Below are 15,714 nucleotides of genomic sequence, written 5' to 3'. Positions count from 1 at the left end.
GTGGCTCGAGCAAAGGGTGTGATGGCATGATGTGGGAGAGGTACCAGGTGGCCAGAGCATGTGGGCTCTGCTGGACTTTTTAAGGACTTTGGCTCTTATGTGGTGCAAAAACAGTAAGCTACTGTAGGGTTTTGCATGGAGAATGATGTTCAGACTTAGTGTTTAGATAGAAAACCCTAGCTGCTGTGGATTTGAAATAGACTTTGAATAAAAATAGACTTGGGGGTGGAGGCAAGAATAGAAGCAGAGACACCAGTTAGGAGACTACTGTGAGGTTGGATTCTCGGGATATTTTAGAGGTAGGGTCAGTAGAATTTCCCAATGGATGGGACGTGGGTGTGTGAGGAAGTACAGCCAAACATAGGCTAGGGTTTTTGTCACAAGGAAGAAAATAATAATCTAGGAGTCTAAGTCAAGGTCTAAGTATAAACAGCCAAAAAGAGCACAAGGTTTTAAAAATTTAAGCAGCGGAGGAAGGTGACAAGACAAATATCTCCGTCTCCAACTGCTGTCACATGCCTCTTCTTGACTGGATTCCAGGATCCGAGTCTTCAATGCCTGTGCACTCATCATTCCTTCTGCCGGAAACTCTTTTCTCCAATATCTTTGCATAGTTGGCCTATTTCAGATCTAAGTCCTCAGAGAGCTCTTCCCAGGCCATGTTCTGTAATGCAGCTGCACTTCCCCAAACCTCTCTAGACTAGGACTCTGTTTTGTTGTCTTTATTGCACATGTCGCCTTCACAAAATATCCTATTTTCTTTTCATGGTCCATCTTCCCCACTGGAATGTGAGCTTCATCAGTGCACAGACCTCACTTGCTGCCATGTCCCCAGTATCTAGAACAGTATCTAGCACACAGCAGGTAGTCACTATTGAGTGAAGAAGTCTTGATATCAAAGTAAAGCAAGTATTTGTTAGAAAAATTAAGACATGAAAATAAATAACCTAAGTAAATAAAGAGATGTCATCATAAGTCACTCAATATATGATGCGTTGACAAATGAGTTAAGAATAAGGAAAACTAAAAGAAATCCATGGAGTGGGAAGAATTGAAGATTGTAGAATTATTGAACTTCAGAGTTAAAGGGATCAGCCCAACAGCATACACAGGTAGAAATCTTGGCAGAATCTCACTGATCTTTCTCTGAACACCTCCATTAACATGAAGTACATTATCATATTTTCCAATCATTGGATAGTTTATCTATTAGAAAGCTATTTTTCATACCATGCATAAGAAGTTCTGGACTAGGCAGAGTGGATTGAGTATTTGGCCAGGGGAGGTGTAGTCAGAGACCCAGAGCCAAGAGAATTTGAGGACGGTAAATAACCAGGAACATGGGAGGAGTTGGATAGCAAATAGCTACCTCATATTTCTTTTAGGCAGGCACAGAAAGAAGGGTTGGAGAAGAGTAGTATTAGTTTCGCAGATAATAGACTGGAGCGGTACCTGACTCATTCTCTGTCAATAAAGCTGTCTGAGTTAAATATCCAGGCAAATCTGAAAATGCTGATCCCAGCAAGATTAAAAAAAAGTATCAAATTATAGTGAGAAATGTAATCACTTATACTTCTGGAGCTAATATAAATTTGAAGTAGGAGGCTAATCTTTGCTTGCCTGAGGAAGGAAGAGAAACACTTTTAGTTGGAACAGTAATAATTTTTGAAATATAATTCTGAAGTAATTTTCTTTGTAATGTGTAGAGCCTGTGGATGGTGGGATGAATTTGGGATTAATGCAATAGGTGTCTTTAGAGTTTGGGGTTGAATGAAGAGACTGCCTCCGGATTTGAAGTCAGTCCATTGGACTCTCTCTGGCCCAAGGAGACTGACTCTTAACCACAGAAAAACTTACATCTGTAAACCTCTGGCTACTATAGTCTCCAAATGCTTGCTCTTTTTTACACTCTTCCAAATGCTGTAATTTATCTTGGAACGGACCATCACCAGATTTTATTTTCTTCCCTGAAATTTTGGCAACCAGACAGCACTTTGTCTAATCAAAACCACTCAGAAGTTTGACAAACCTTAGACAGTTGCAACTACCAGCGATAAACCTTTAATGTACAGCAATCAGAGTCTTTCATGGGTGGTTTTAAGGATGGTGTTTGCCTACAGAGGGAAACACCACTTTACAAACCAAGGGGAAATACGAGGGTTTAATATTTTGATCAGAGAATTTTCGAACTAGCAGAGGAAAAAGCTGAGCTACTTTGTATGATCGAATGTATTGCAAGTAAATTGAAGTGAAATCAAGTGCAGGATATCTGTCTAAGGGAAATATCAAGCTATTGTAAATGTAAATATCCTTTCAGACTATCTAAACGGGGGAAGAAAAAGAGAGAACTTAGAATTTATCTATGCAAGAAGCTGGACATAGTGATGATTAGAAGATCCAAGATGGGAATAACTATGATGACCCAGCAATGAAACAAGATCTTTTGAATATATTTGATTGATTCCCAGTGTTAGGCCAAGTTCACTGCCTTCTGGGCTTTATTCTTTCATTTACCAAATGAGCAGGGGATTGAGGACAGATTGGGTGAGGAAATCTCTACGGTGCACTCTAAAATTGGAATCATTTAGAAGACATGAATTTAGTGGAATTCTTATGACTGTTTCTTACATTTGTTTAATTGCAAGATGTGCTGTAGACTGTTATATGCAGGTTCAAATAGAAGTGAGATATATGCAGAGAAATTGTTTCTGCTCTGAAAATATGCACAAGATTTACCCAAAGAACATCTTGAACATGGTTGGATTTTCACATTGGTATCATTTGCTTTTCTAATGTGTATCTGTCCATAGCTTTCCCCTGGTGGAAAGAGAAATAGAATAACTTTGGGGGAAATTAAAATCACTGCCTGTATAAGTGTCTAGACATTGGCTTTTCAGATCCTGACTGGGAGAACCTGGCCTTTCCTCCTTTTGCTCCCCAGTGTTTCCCTTTTCCTCCTTGTGACTCCCCTCTCTCCCTGTTTACAACAGGATTATTCCTGGCTTCCAGCCCTTGTCCATCTTGTGGCTCCACTCCCATCTCTCTGGCTATCAAACTGCTGTTGATCCATTAAGCTCAGGTTTCTCCTTCAGAGAACTATGACCGATACTGCTCTCCGTCTGAACTGCTGTTTCACATGCTTTAGCACTGAATTTTGTCTGACCATACTGTTTTATTTGTTGCCTTCTCTCCCCCAATTGGTAATATACTTCTCTAATGCACTGTACATCTATGTAGAGTATAGCTCAGTATTTGGCTGTTTTTCAGGGGGAGAAATGCTCATTCTCAGAGTTCTGAAAACCAAAATGGCATTTTGAAATCTCAGTGTTACCAGCTATTCGCCACTGGTATAAAGCATAGGGATCAATTCCAGTGATAGGATATCCTAACGCAGTTGTGTGTGCGAGTGAGTGTACTTTAAGTAGAAAGAATGCCAGTCTTTGTCAGACACTTTTCTCAGGTCAGTGCACAACAGGGCTCCACGTTCTCGGGTGCTGTGGAAGAGCAATGGAAGAGCAGCTGTTTTACAGTTGGCACCACTCTCTCTGGAAGTCCCCTGAGGAAGGAAGAAAAAGGCAGCAGCACCGGGAAGGCGCTGCAGCAGACATGGCCAGATATGTCCCTCTGGGTCAGAAGGGGCTCCTTTCTCACAAGATTTCAAGTTTTTTAAATAATGATCACCTAGGATGAGGATGGGGATTATGGTGTGAATATTTTGAAAGTATGGAGCTTCTTACACCTCATCCTATTATGTTTTATTTACAAATGTTTACATATTTTCTATCCCATTATTCCTTATGTACTGATAGTCAGGCTTAGCTAGCTTATGGTGCAATAACAAATAAACCTTGAAACCCTAAGGGATTAACAAAACAAGTATTTGTTTTTCTCTCACTTCCCAAAGGATTGGGTGGTTTTCCCAGTGTCTCTTCATAAAGGGATTTGGAGGCTCAGTGATGACCTTACAGTATATTTTAGGAAAATGTGTGTCTATTCCACTGCCACTTAATGATTATATAATCAGTTTCCTGATGAATAAAACAACTAACAGCATGAGTTCTCTTATTTATGCATGTAGATCAGCTATTCTTCTTGTTTCCCTCCCACCCCCAGAAGTTTTCTCATGTTCTATTCCTTCATCCTATAGTAGTAATTGCAGCAGAGACTTAAGGCTGAGCCTGGAACAGCAGGGCCTTCTGGATCACAGCATATGGGCATGGAATCCTAAGGTGGAATTTGTGCTCTGAGGCACCTAAGACTTACGATAGCTGGTCATCTTTTCATCCCAACTCTAGAGCAGTAGTACCTGAGAAAAATCGGTGCCACAATAAATATTTTTTGAATGAACTCACAATACCTCTTAGCTTTGTCTTTATCATAAAGCTATTTTTTTCCTATTATTTTACCTGTGTAAAATATTCCCTAGCTTTTCCTATATTTGCAGTGAATGCTTTGAAACAAAGCTCTGAACTTCACCTACTGTAATTTGACATTGAAAATTGGAGAAAGGAATGTTTTCCAAATTCAGGAATTTACTCCCCCCCTTTTTGTACTGATGTAACTTTTGAAATATAAGTAGAAACTTGGTGAAAGCATCACATCAAATATGTAAACTGCAAAGATTTTAAAAAAGAGAAATAGATGAAAGAGACCGAACTGAATTAAAATCCATTTAGTGTCATTTTTCAAATATCACCTGAAGCACTCTGTATAGTCATTTCAGCTGCTTCAAGTATTACAGCCTCAGGCACAGTGTAGTATAGGGACAATAAAGGTAAGATATAAATTGTGGACAAAGGAAAGAAATGTGTTTGTTCATGGTTTAAATAGAATATTTCTGGACAACTTTTCACTTGGATGGCCCTTCTTAAGTGGCTGTTTTTGTAGAGTTGAAAGTGGGGCTTGCAAAACTGTAAATCAGGCATCTACATTCACATCTTGATCCGCAAATTACTTATTCATTTGCTAGAGTAAAGCAGATTCATGAAATCAATACGTTGGTTATTCATTTATGCCTTATGCTTTTTTTTTTCCATTTGGAAGAATCTATAAGGCAAACTCAACATTTCATTGAGCTAAAAAGTGAGAGCATATTTCTAGCAAATGTCTTCAGTTTCCTTCCTCTTGTGTTTTCCTGTTGTATGAGGATCGCTCAAGGCTATGTTCTCCATTGGTGTGAGATCAGTGGGTGGTTATGTTCATGTCAGCCATAATGACTTTCTGCAAATATCTGTGAAAACAGGCTTGTGTAAAGTGGTCAGGGATGAGCTTAGGTGCTACATTTGTGAATTAAGGCCTGGAGGTTCTTATGTATTTTAAGAAAATAAAATGTTGATTTGGAGGTCACAAATATGAAATTGAAGTCGTATAATCAATTTCCATATAAAAATTATAGCGTTTCCATGATGAATTTCAGATTAAGGTATTAATTTGCATCAATATTCATCCTACGTTGAGGCTGTTAGGGGCTCCAAATACTTGCACCGAGGAAGATCTGCTACTTTAATGCTAACCCTGCAGACATGCTCTGGATTCTGTGTTATGCACATTTACCTGAAATGTTTGTTCTTGGGTAATGAATGGCAGCTGTGTTCTCTATGATGTGCTTAAATACTTTCACTTTTATGAAAAATATCACTGTCAGATTGTTCCTCAAAGTGAAATCCCTTTCCTGATGTAAAGCTGTGAACTTTTGAGTTTCACTAGGGAACAGGAGAAGCATGATGCTGACTGTGAGCTCAGTATACACCTGAGTTTGTGATGAAATTAAAACAAGAATTAATTTCAAGTCTGCCCCTGGTGAACCTGGAGATTTTGGGGAAACTTGGGTCTTTGTCACACACAGCCCAAATGACAGTCAAAATTCAGCCTAACTCTAATTATTTAGCCCTTTTATAGCCATTCTTTGATTACAGTCTTAATATCTGTAGATCTGTGACAAGAACATGTTGGTCTTAACACTTGAAATATGTATTGGTATAATGAAGGGAACTGGATATTTGAAATATTATTTTCTATTTTTAATATGACCTTGTAATTTATTTTGGTTATAATTAACATTACAAAAGTCTTATGCATGGTGCAGCTCATTGAAAGCCCAAAATGTACAAAATAAGTTGAAAAGAAGAAACAGCTGTCTTCAAGATGTCTAATGTTCTGAGGGCTACATGGTGTGCAAAAGCCTACAATCTCACCTCCTATATAAATTTCTCGAATTCTCCTTAACATTGTCCAGTTGTTCAAACTGCTTGTAGTTTCAATAGCTTCTGTTATTGTTTTTTTTCTGGGGAGGAAACTTGTTTTTTTTCTTTTCTTTAATTTTTTTAAATAACAGATGTGTAGTCACTACCTGGTTTGAATAAATCAAGCCAGAAATATCCTGACAGTGCACCGAACAAGACCTGTGTGTATAATGTGAGTTCTTTCTTTTCAATTTTAGAATCAACCTTGTCCTATGTTAGGCAGCTGGAGGCAAGAGTAAGACAGCTGGAGGAAGAGAATCGCATGCTGCCCCAGGTGGGTGACTTCCAGAAGCTCATAGCTAGTCAGTGTCATTTGAGTTGCAGCATTTTATTTGGAGTTTGAAGTCTCAGTTACATTTTCTCCTTGAAATGATAGAAATCATTTTGTAAGTAGTCATTCATCAGTGTGGAGTGTGATTACTTTTCATAATGACCATCCTATTATGCAGGTTCTTAAACTGTGACAGTAAAAGATGCAGATGTCTGAAATAAGAATGTAAAGTAATTTTGGAAGGAAGAAGAAAAGAAAAATGAAAGGAAGTAGAAAGTACTTTGATAGCACTGCTCATATACATTATGCATGTCGTTGGTGAAGATAGAGAAGGGGCTTGTATTTAAAGAAAAATTTTGCTAATTTGTGAGGTAGGGAAAGCTTAGGTAGATTGAAGCTGTCATGTTTTAATTAAATTAGCACGCACTAAAGTTCTTTGTGATATGATTGAACCTTTCAGCACAGAAGGTGATGACAATAATGGACAGTTTTTACTTTGGGGCCTCATTTCTTTTCCCGGTGAATGTAAAGTGTGGCTTTGTCTGGGGTGTACTGCCTGCCACATATTTTCCTTATAAAATTATTTCCATGGCCAATATCTTGGTGAAATGATGTTGGTCCTTTGAGGGGGTGGTTCTTGGGAAATGTTCTGTGAGGAGTTGAACAAATCTGATTCTAGGTTGCTTCCCTTTACAGACATGTAGGCAGCAACGTATTTTAATATTTTATAAAAGTGAACCTTTTTAAGTATTTGGTTGCTATTGTTCTTTCCACATTTTGGTGATTATTTCTATTTCATAAGTGACTAAGGGAAAATTAAAACTCAAGTAGTTTAAGCGGAAATACAAAGACCGGTTACAGTGCAAGAGGAGATATAGAAACATTAGTGCAAATATGCTTAGGAAAGACATTTTAGGTCTTTTTTAAAATCCTGTTTTGTTTTTTTTAAATGACTTTTGGTCAGTAATGATGATTTGGGCTATCAGGTACTGCATGTGAGAATGCCTGTCTCTTTCTTCCATTGGCCAACCATCTGGCTAGAAATCATGAAATTATATGAATCTACTTATCTCCCTTCTCAAACTACACATATGTTAAAACTCATGATGACGGAAAGGGTCATTTGTGCCATGGAATAAAGTATATGTAGAGCTTTTTTCTTTGCTCTTCTATACTTTTCATTTTCAAATTTTCTTTGCCATTTTTCCTTTTATATTGGATTCACTGTATGAGTGTGCTAGGGCCCTGTTCCAAAAGTGAAAAAAATATAATTAGTTGATTATGGACACTATCTATGGTTATACCATCTCAGAGGCAACTGGGAATGTAAATGAAAAGAAAGAGAAAAAAGAATGTTTCTTAGTTTTCCTGTGAGTGGAAATGCTAGCATCAACATCAAAATGCTAACATGTGTACTATCGTAACGAAAAAGAGGGACTACAAATGTGAAAATGATGACAAGATTGATTTCTAAAAATCTGCAAATGTGAGTGTTAGTGGTCTTGAAAAGAAATCAGAATTCTTCACCTATACTTGATATGTGTGTATAATTAAATACATAGTACTTACACAGTTAAGCGTAGAAGAGATTAGAAAACTTTTCAAGGTATAAAGTGTTCAAGCATATGTTTTTAAAATTCTTCTACTTTCTGTCAAAAAACATTGTTTTGTTTATTTCTCCACAAGAAGTGGCTAGGAAAGATCGTGTTTTATTGAATCTAAGGTGTTACTGATGTGAGATGCCCCAGTATCATATGTATGATAAAGAGGGGAAAAAAAGATGTCAATTATTTCTAGTCAGATTCTTGCTAATATCAGAGATGGTAAAATGGAAAAATATATAAAATTAAACAGCTATGTTTGTGCCCAAATTACTTTAATGCAAAGAAGAATCCATTGTTTTAAATAATATGCAAAGAAAACGATAGCTCTCTTTTAGTTCAAAAGCAGTATTTCCATTAAATTTCGGTACTTGTTAGTGTTTTCATTTACAGCAAAAATACATACAATAGAGTCAGCACTTGCAATTACTGGGTAGAAACACACTGAAATGAACAGTGAGAGTCATAAAAGGGAATCCTTGGGGAGGGCTGGGACTGGGGCTGGAAAACACACAGGCTGTGCAATTTCTTAGACGTCACTGGGACTGTTCTAAATAATTATGTGATTTCCACGCAGAAACTATTTCTGATTGCATGATGCTAGCTGATTTGCAAGGTCAATTCAATGCAACAAGCTAACGTCACTGCATAAAATAGTCTCAATATCTGAAAACTTGATTTCAGTTAAGAGCTTTTTCACTGTGCAGTTGATTCGAAGAAATTCTTTTTTGTTCCCAAGTTTTAAAAAAATATGACCACTTGTCTTTGGGTAAATAGGAATAAGAATATAGTTGGCAATTGACATTCCAAGTATATCAAATATCTTTTGTGGCTGTGTCCAGCTTCTTTGCTGATAATTTAGTGTTTAGAATAATTATGTAAAGCATTTTCCCGGAGGATAAAATCTCCTCCGTGCTCATTTTTATTCCTTATATAAAATTGAATATAATGAAAAGAAAGTCACAACTTTTCCCTAGCTATGCATATTTTAAAATAAGCAAAGTGAGTGTCACCAATGCTGTGGATTTCTCTCTGGTTAGATGCAAAGGCTTCCATTTCCTAATTTATACATGACAAGGTTCCACCCAGCTCTTAAATCTCGTAGGCCTGAGTGTAAATAAAGTTTGGGTCCAGCCTTATACCCATGCAAAGTTACCAAGCCCTAGAATGAAGGGTTTGTGTGCAAGAACAGAGAGAAAAACATAGTGAAGACTGAGTTGGATCTACCCAGTGTGCACAGGAGCCCACAGGAAGTGTAGATGGAATATTAATATGCTCCATGGCAGGCCATTACCCAGGGAGCACAGAGCTCTTGGCTCTGCTATGGTTTCTAGAGTACCCTACAAGACAGTTGAGCTGTGCCTTAAATCTTAATTTGTGAACACAGTTTTCAAAGGTGTCCTAAAATAAGGACAGTCTCATTATTTTCAGAAAATGCAGTGGTATTTGACATGTATTATTTGAAAAGGAAATGCCTTTTTTTAAACTTTTTATTTTGATAGGAAGACAATATGAGATCTACCCTCTTAAAGATCTTTAAGTGTACAATACAGTATTATTTTCTATTGGTATGAATTTGTCATTAGATCTCGAGAACTTATTCAGCTTCCATAACTGAAATTGTATACATGTTGATTATCAACTCTCCTCCCCCCCCCCCCCGCCCAATCCCTCACAACCACCATTCTATTATTTCTTTCAATGAATTTGACTATTTTAGAGATCTCATATAAATGGAATCATGTGGAATTTGTTCTTTTGTGACAGCTTATTTCACTTGGCATATTACCATGTGACCCAGCTATCTTATTTCTGGATATTTATCCTAAAGAATTGAAATCAGAATCTCAAAGAGATATCTGTACTTCATGTTCACTGCAGTACTATTTACAATAACCAAGATGTGGAAGCAAACTAACTGTCCATCAGCAAATGAATAAAGAAAATATGGTGTGTACATACAATGGGAGAGGAATCGGCCTTTAAAAAGCAGGAAATCCTGCAATATGTGACAACATGAATGATCCCTGAATGTCCTTCCTGAAAGTTGGTGCGAATGATCACTAATGATCACTTGAACTTAGGTATTCTTTCTTAAACACATATACATGTTTTACAAATTACACTTATAAAAATATCTCAAAGAATTGCATCTAACCGCTCAAAATACTAAAACTTCTCAGACTGGTCTGTGAGTTCCATTCTGTGTATATTTAATGTGAGATGAGCACTAAATGAAGATTGCATGTTACTTAAATAAATATAGCTGCTATCTATGAAATCTGACTAACTTTTAAATCAAGTGAGGTGGAGTCATGCACAGTAACATAAGTAGGAATTTATGAAATAAAAGACCCAATATGGTGTAAAATTATTGTAAGTAATTTTATATCAAATTAAAAATTACATTTTTATTGATTTCAGAGAGTAAAGGAGAGGGAGAGATAGAAACATCAGTGATGAGAGAGAATCATTGATTGGCTGCCTCCTGCCTGCCCCCTACTGAGGATTGAGCTGGCCATTCAAGCACGTGCCCTGACTAGGAATCAAATCATGACCTCCTGGTTCATAGGTCGGCACTCAACCACTGAGCCACACTGGCTGTTCGGAATTTTATATCAAGTTTAAACGGAACATACCTATTACCTGTATGCTTTTACACATAAACACAAACTTTCTGTGGATAAAGATCTTCAGAGTTGGATAAAGCCTTACATATTACATCGGGCAATTCTCTCTTTCAGTAAAGGCATAGAAGGTTCAGAGGTGGGGAGACAGCTGATTAAGGGCCAACTCGGGCCAAGACATAGGCCTGTGCAGTATTCTTTCTAGCACACACACAGTGCCTCCTTTAGTCACTTCATGACATTTATAAAATTCAGTGTATTAACTTATTAAATCTGTTTTTATCTTACTGTCAAATTCTTTTTTTAACCATGTCTTAAAAATTAACATGGTATCTGCTTAGCCATCTAAGATTTCTTAAACATTTATTCTGTTTCTGCTTTAAGGGAAATATTCTATTTTTCTTAAATTTGCAAAAATTCATTGTAGTCTTCACTCTGACACATTTTTTAAATAGTTTGGAATCAAAGTTTGGTTGTACAAACACATATACTTAAATTTGCATGAAAAAGTCATACTTAACAGTATGGGGGCAGGGGGGAGGCGGGTAGGGGAACAAAGAGTTACAGTAGTAGTTTTCAAGGTATGTGCCCATAAAGGTCTATATTTTAGCCCAGATTCAGACACCTTGCTTAGACCTCTCTCTAAGAATCCAGTGAAGCATTACCCTATGCTACCGAGGAGTAATATGTGCCATCCATATGATTAGGTACGGAATCTGCAATGAAATCTCTTAGCTAGGAAATACCTTGACGTGGATGATACAGAAGACCATTCTGAGGATTTTATTATAGATAATACTGTCTTTTGAAGACACTAGTCACTATTCAGACATAACAGTGAGGTAAAAACTATTTTACCTATTAAATAAAACTGTTATCACCTCTTCTGTGTTGAGTTTCGATTTTGCATCATTAGTAGGGCTTGAGAGTTGAAATAAGAAGTTTGCTGAGATGCCAAAGTTAATTAAGTGCATTTGTTAAAAGTCCCATCGGGAAATCTGTTCCCTTCATCCAGCGTTCTGGCACCAGCATCTGTTTGGAAAGCACTCTTAGCCCCTCCGTGCCCCAGAGGCCCTCTCCAAACCAAACTACCTTCCTCTTGAGACCAGCATTTGAGAGAAGTTCCCAGGAGCAGTAAAGGTGCCCTGCCTGCCTGCCTAGGGCCCTGTGCCTGCCCCCGGGGTTGGGGCTCAGCAAATGGGTCTGAGAACTATGGCAACTGGAGCACCACTGAAGGGGCCCCTTTCAGCAAGTAGTTCCAGTTCTGTTGTTCTAGCAGGCAAATAAGAGTCTAATTTTAGGAATGGGAATGAAAAATCTCCCACTCCTGTAATTTAGTGACAGTGTGGCCTCGCACTGCATGGGGATGAGGCAGGGCCAGTCTAGATCAGTTTCTGAACAAAGGGAAAGAACCTATTACTGTTGTCAGAAGTGCCCCGGGAGGGGGCACAGGAGCTAAAGAAACTGAGTAGTTCACTTCCATGGCAACCACCCCAGATCCCTGATCAAGTCTCTGAAAAGCTCCCTCTGTCCTGTGCTGATGCAGATCATGGTGCTCAGGGCAGAGAGAGGCGGATTCTCTCTGGCGCATGGATTTCCCCTGGGTGCTTTTGCTTTTTTGCTGTGGAGACACTTACTTATGGTTGTTCCCCTTTCTCCTTTGCACATTTTTCTGACTTTGTTTTGCAAGTCACTTTTTTCTTATGGGACCATAAATATATGGCTCATATAGGGCTTGAATTGCTCTAAAAAAGTAGCATAGGGTAATGCTTCCCAGGATACATAAAGCAAGTGATGGTGTTCTTTGTTATTTTCATGGAAATTACCTTTCTTGGCCCTCCTGAGGAGTAATATGTGCCAAAAAAATTTTTTTTTCATGGATAGGAATTCTATGTTGCACAAACTGAGTAGAATCTGGATGTTACTGATAAGAGAAAAAAAGTTAAACCCATTAAGGATTTAAATGAACTCCACCGGAGGAATCGTGCGCGTGGATTCCCATTTTCTCTAAATCGCCATGATTTATATAATTAAAGAAAAAAAAACAGCTTTTAGGTATAGTTCTATAGAGTTTTCAGAGGATAGGCGGGAGCTACCCCAGTGGTGTGGGTGTAGTGGAATAAAAGAGACAAATAGATTTGGAAAATAGATTTATGGAGGAAAGGTCATGCTGGAGAACCTAAATAAATAGGGACTGGATTAAGGGAAAAGTTAAAGTCTTTTAGAGAAAATAGCAAAGAGTAAAATTAATAGGGTAATGTCTAAGGCAACATGGAAGGCTCTCATGGTGAGGAGATGTACAACATCGTCTGTGTTTCCCCTCATGCTTGAGGGCTTGTGTTTGAGGATCCGATACATGATAAAAAGTCTTCATTCTTAAGAGAGAAAATAGGTGAGTTGCAATGCATAGAAAATATACCACTTATTAAACTTAGAATTATTGAATTTAAAAGTTATTACGGACATTGGTATCAATAAAGTTTAACAGTGTTGCCTTTTGTATATCTACACTGGCATGTTAGTAATTCCATCACTAGTGGGTGTTAAATTGTTTTTTTTGTTTTTTATTTGTAGTAGCCATAAAAATAGCAGCATTCCTATTACTTGTCCTTGGCAGAATTTGTCACACACAAAAAATGATGAGACTTTGAGCATCAAGTTTTGCTGTGTAGTCATCTCACTAGAATCACAGATGTATGAATGAGAAGTAATATGGAGGAATTTTGAGATGGAACTATAAGAGACATTAATGGTGCTTTGTCAAAATGGTTTTCTACACTTCTTTGCTTTTTTTAAAAAAATCGAAAGTAAAGTCAAAAGTTAAAAAGATAAATATGAAGCAGTCCTTTTCTAACAGGGTAAGGAATAGAAAGTGGAAAATCTTGGGTAGTGTTTGATTTCAGAATTAAATGTAAATTCTATTGCACAGCCCATTTGATCTCCATTCCCAGTTAGAGGTCACTACCTCCATGGCTGATGTATCTAAAGCAGCATTTAAACCACACCGTTCTCTTCTTCATTCTGGTTCAAACCTTTCCTACAGTGGCGTTAGGCATTTTTCATGTAAAAGTGCTTCTAGTTGCTTTCTTTGCTATAAGCCTGAGCAAAGTGAAGATGCTTCTAACATATAAGAAACTAAAGTTGGTGCCTCTTGATAATTGGTAATTACCTATATCCTCTAAATATAAAGTAGACAAACATAAGTGTATTCTAGGCAGTAGTTATATTGCCTAAATCTATATATATAAAGAGCCAGGGTCCATAACGTCCAAAACCACTGAACGAATGACTGAACACCAGAAGTCAGTCCTGCAGTCAGTGCTGAGTCGCTGCGGCAACCCAGCACTGACTGCCGCAGGGGCTGTGGATCAGGCAGGGAGAGAGAAGCAGGGTCTGATCTGCAGCCTCCATGGCAACTGTTGATCAGCCCTTGCCTCTCTTTCTCTCCGGGCCTCACCAGCAGCCCAGGGGCTGCTGATCAGCCCTGCCCCTCTGATCAGGCCCAAGGATAGGCCTGGAGATGCTGACTGGCATAGAAACTGACCAATCAGAACCAAATCTAGGTGAACTGCAAAAGCAGAACCTAAAGTGGGGGCTGAGGAGGGGTTTTAAGGGCAACAGCTGTTTGGTGTAAGGTGTAAGAAACAGGTTCAATTTTTTAATGATAGGTTTTGACAGTATAGTGCATATGGCTGGCTGTCAGTCCAGATATAGGGGTTATGTATTTTTATTTGCCAAGAGCATCTCCTCCTGCTTAAAAAGGCTCCCTCCCATTTAAGCAATCTTATCCTATATAATCTATTCTAATAAAAGGGTAATATGCTAATTAGACTGAGTTGACTGGCCATCTTCTGGATGTCCAGCTTCCTCCGGACAAAGCCATTGTGGTGGGGGCCAAGGCAGAGGCAGTTAGGGGTGATCAGGCCGTCAGGGGAGGGCAGTTGGGGGCGAGATAAGGCCAGCAGGGGAGGGCAGTTGGGGGCGAGATCAGGCAGGCAGAGGCAGTTAGGGGTGATCAGGCCGGTAGGGGAGAGCAGTTAGGGGTGAGATCAGGCAGGCAGGCAGAGGGGTTAGGGGCGATCAGGCAGGCAGGTGAGCGGTTAGGAGCCAGCGGTCCCAGATTGCGAGAGGGATGTCTGAATGCCCACAGGGATTGGGACATCCCCAGGGTGTCCCCGATTGGAGAGGGTGCAGGCTGGGCTGAAGCACCCCCAACCCCCGTGCACGAATTTCATGCACTGGGCCACTAGTATAAATATATTATATATAAAAGATGTAATGTAGACAAATAATTATATGCTTGGAAAAATAAGACTGTTTAAATTTCTCAGTGATTTGAGATTTTATTAAATTATATTTAAAAGGCTATTATTGTGTGAAAAATAAGCAAAATATAACTGTCATTTTAGAAAGCAGAGACATAGTCAGCAGTGACTTTGGACTGCTGGTAACCAGCGTTAGAGGAGGCCCTGTGACATGCTGGGGCAGACGCTGGTGGAGATCAGCGGCCCTGGGTGGTGGCGGATTAGCTGCCGGGCCAGGATGCCTCTGACCTCTGTGTGGCCCCTGTGCCTTGACTGGAGGGGAGGGTTGTCCTAGGTGATGTGGCAGCTCTCAGTTCTGTAATCCATGACTCTGTCTGGAGAAAGTCTCTGTTCATATGTGATGTCCACACAAGATAGGGGTGCCCCTTTTTATTTTGATGTAAAATTTCTTAAAACTACAACGTAATACTATACTTGGTCTTTTATTTACAGCTGCTGATTTATGCCATTGTGGGTTATTCTACCTCCTTGGGCTCTGATGTTAATAAAATCTCATCAGATAGCTATTACATTTATTTAAACCCCATACAGCCTGGGGTTTATATCTTTGGGATTGCTATCACATCAAATATGTGTATAGTGGAGCTCACGTACTAGTCTTAAGCCATGTTAGCTTTTGTGTGTTTTGAGAGATAATGTGCATCCTTT

General features: G+C 38.7%; 1 protein-coding gene across 4 annotated transcripts in view; it reads left to right on the top strand.

Moving 5' to 3' along the window:
- Positions 1-15,714, top strand: part of CCDC85A (coiled-coil domain containing 85A) — a 167,818-nt gene that overhangs the window by 121,971 nt on the left and 30,133 nt on the right. For 3 of the 4 annotated variants that reach the window (XM_081101151.1, XM_081101150.1, XM_081101153.1), the window contains exon 3: positions 6,440-6,516. The exons of the other annotated variant lie outside the window; for it this stretch is intronic. In XM_081101151.1, coding sequence (XP_080957277.1) covers positions 6,440-6,516 — 77 coding nt within the window. The remainder of the gene's footprint in view (positions 1-6,439; positions 6,517-15,714) is intronic. 4 annotated transcript variants of the gene reach the window in all.

Source organism: Myotis nattereri (assembly GCF_964212035.1).
Source record: "Myotis nattereri genome assembly, chromosome: 10".
Lineage (NCBI taxonomy): Eukaryota > Metazoa > Chordata > Mammalia > Chiroptera > Vespertilionidae > Myotis > Myotis nattereri.
The sequence above is the reverse complement of the archived record's forward strand: the minus strand, read 5'-3'. Positions and strand labels throughout refer to the sequence as shown.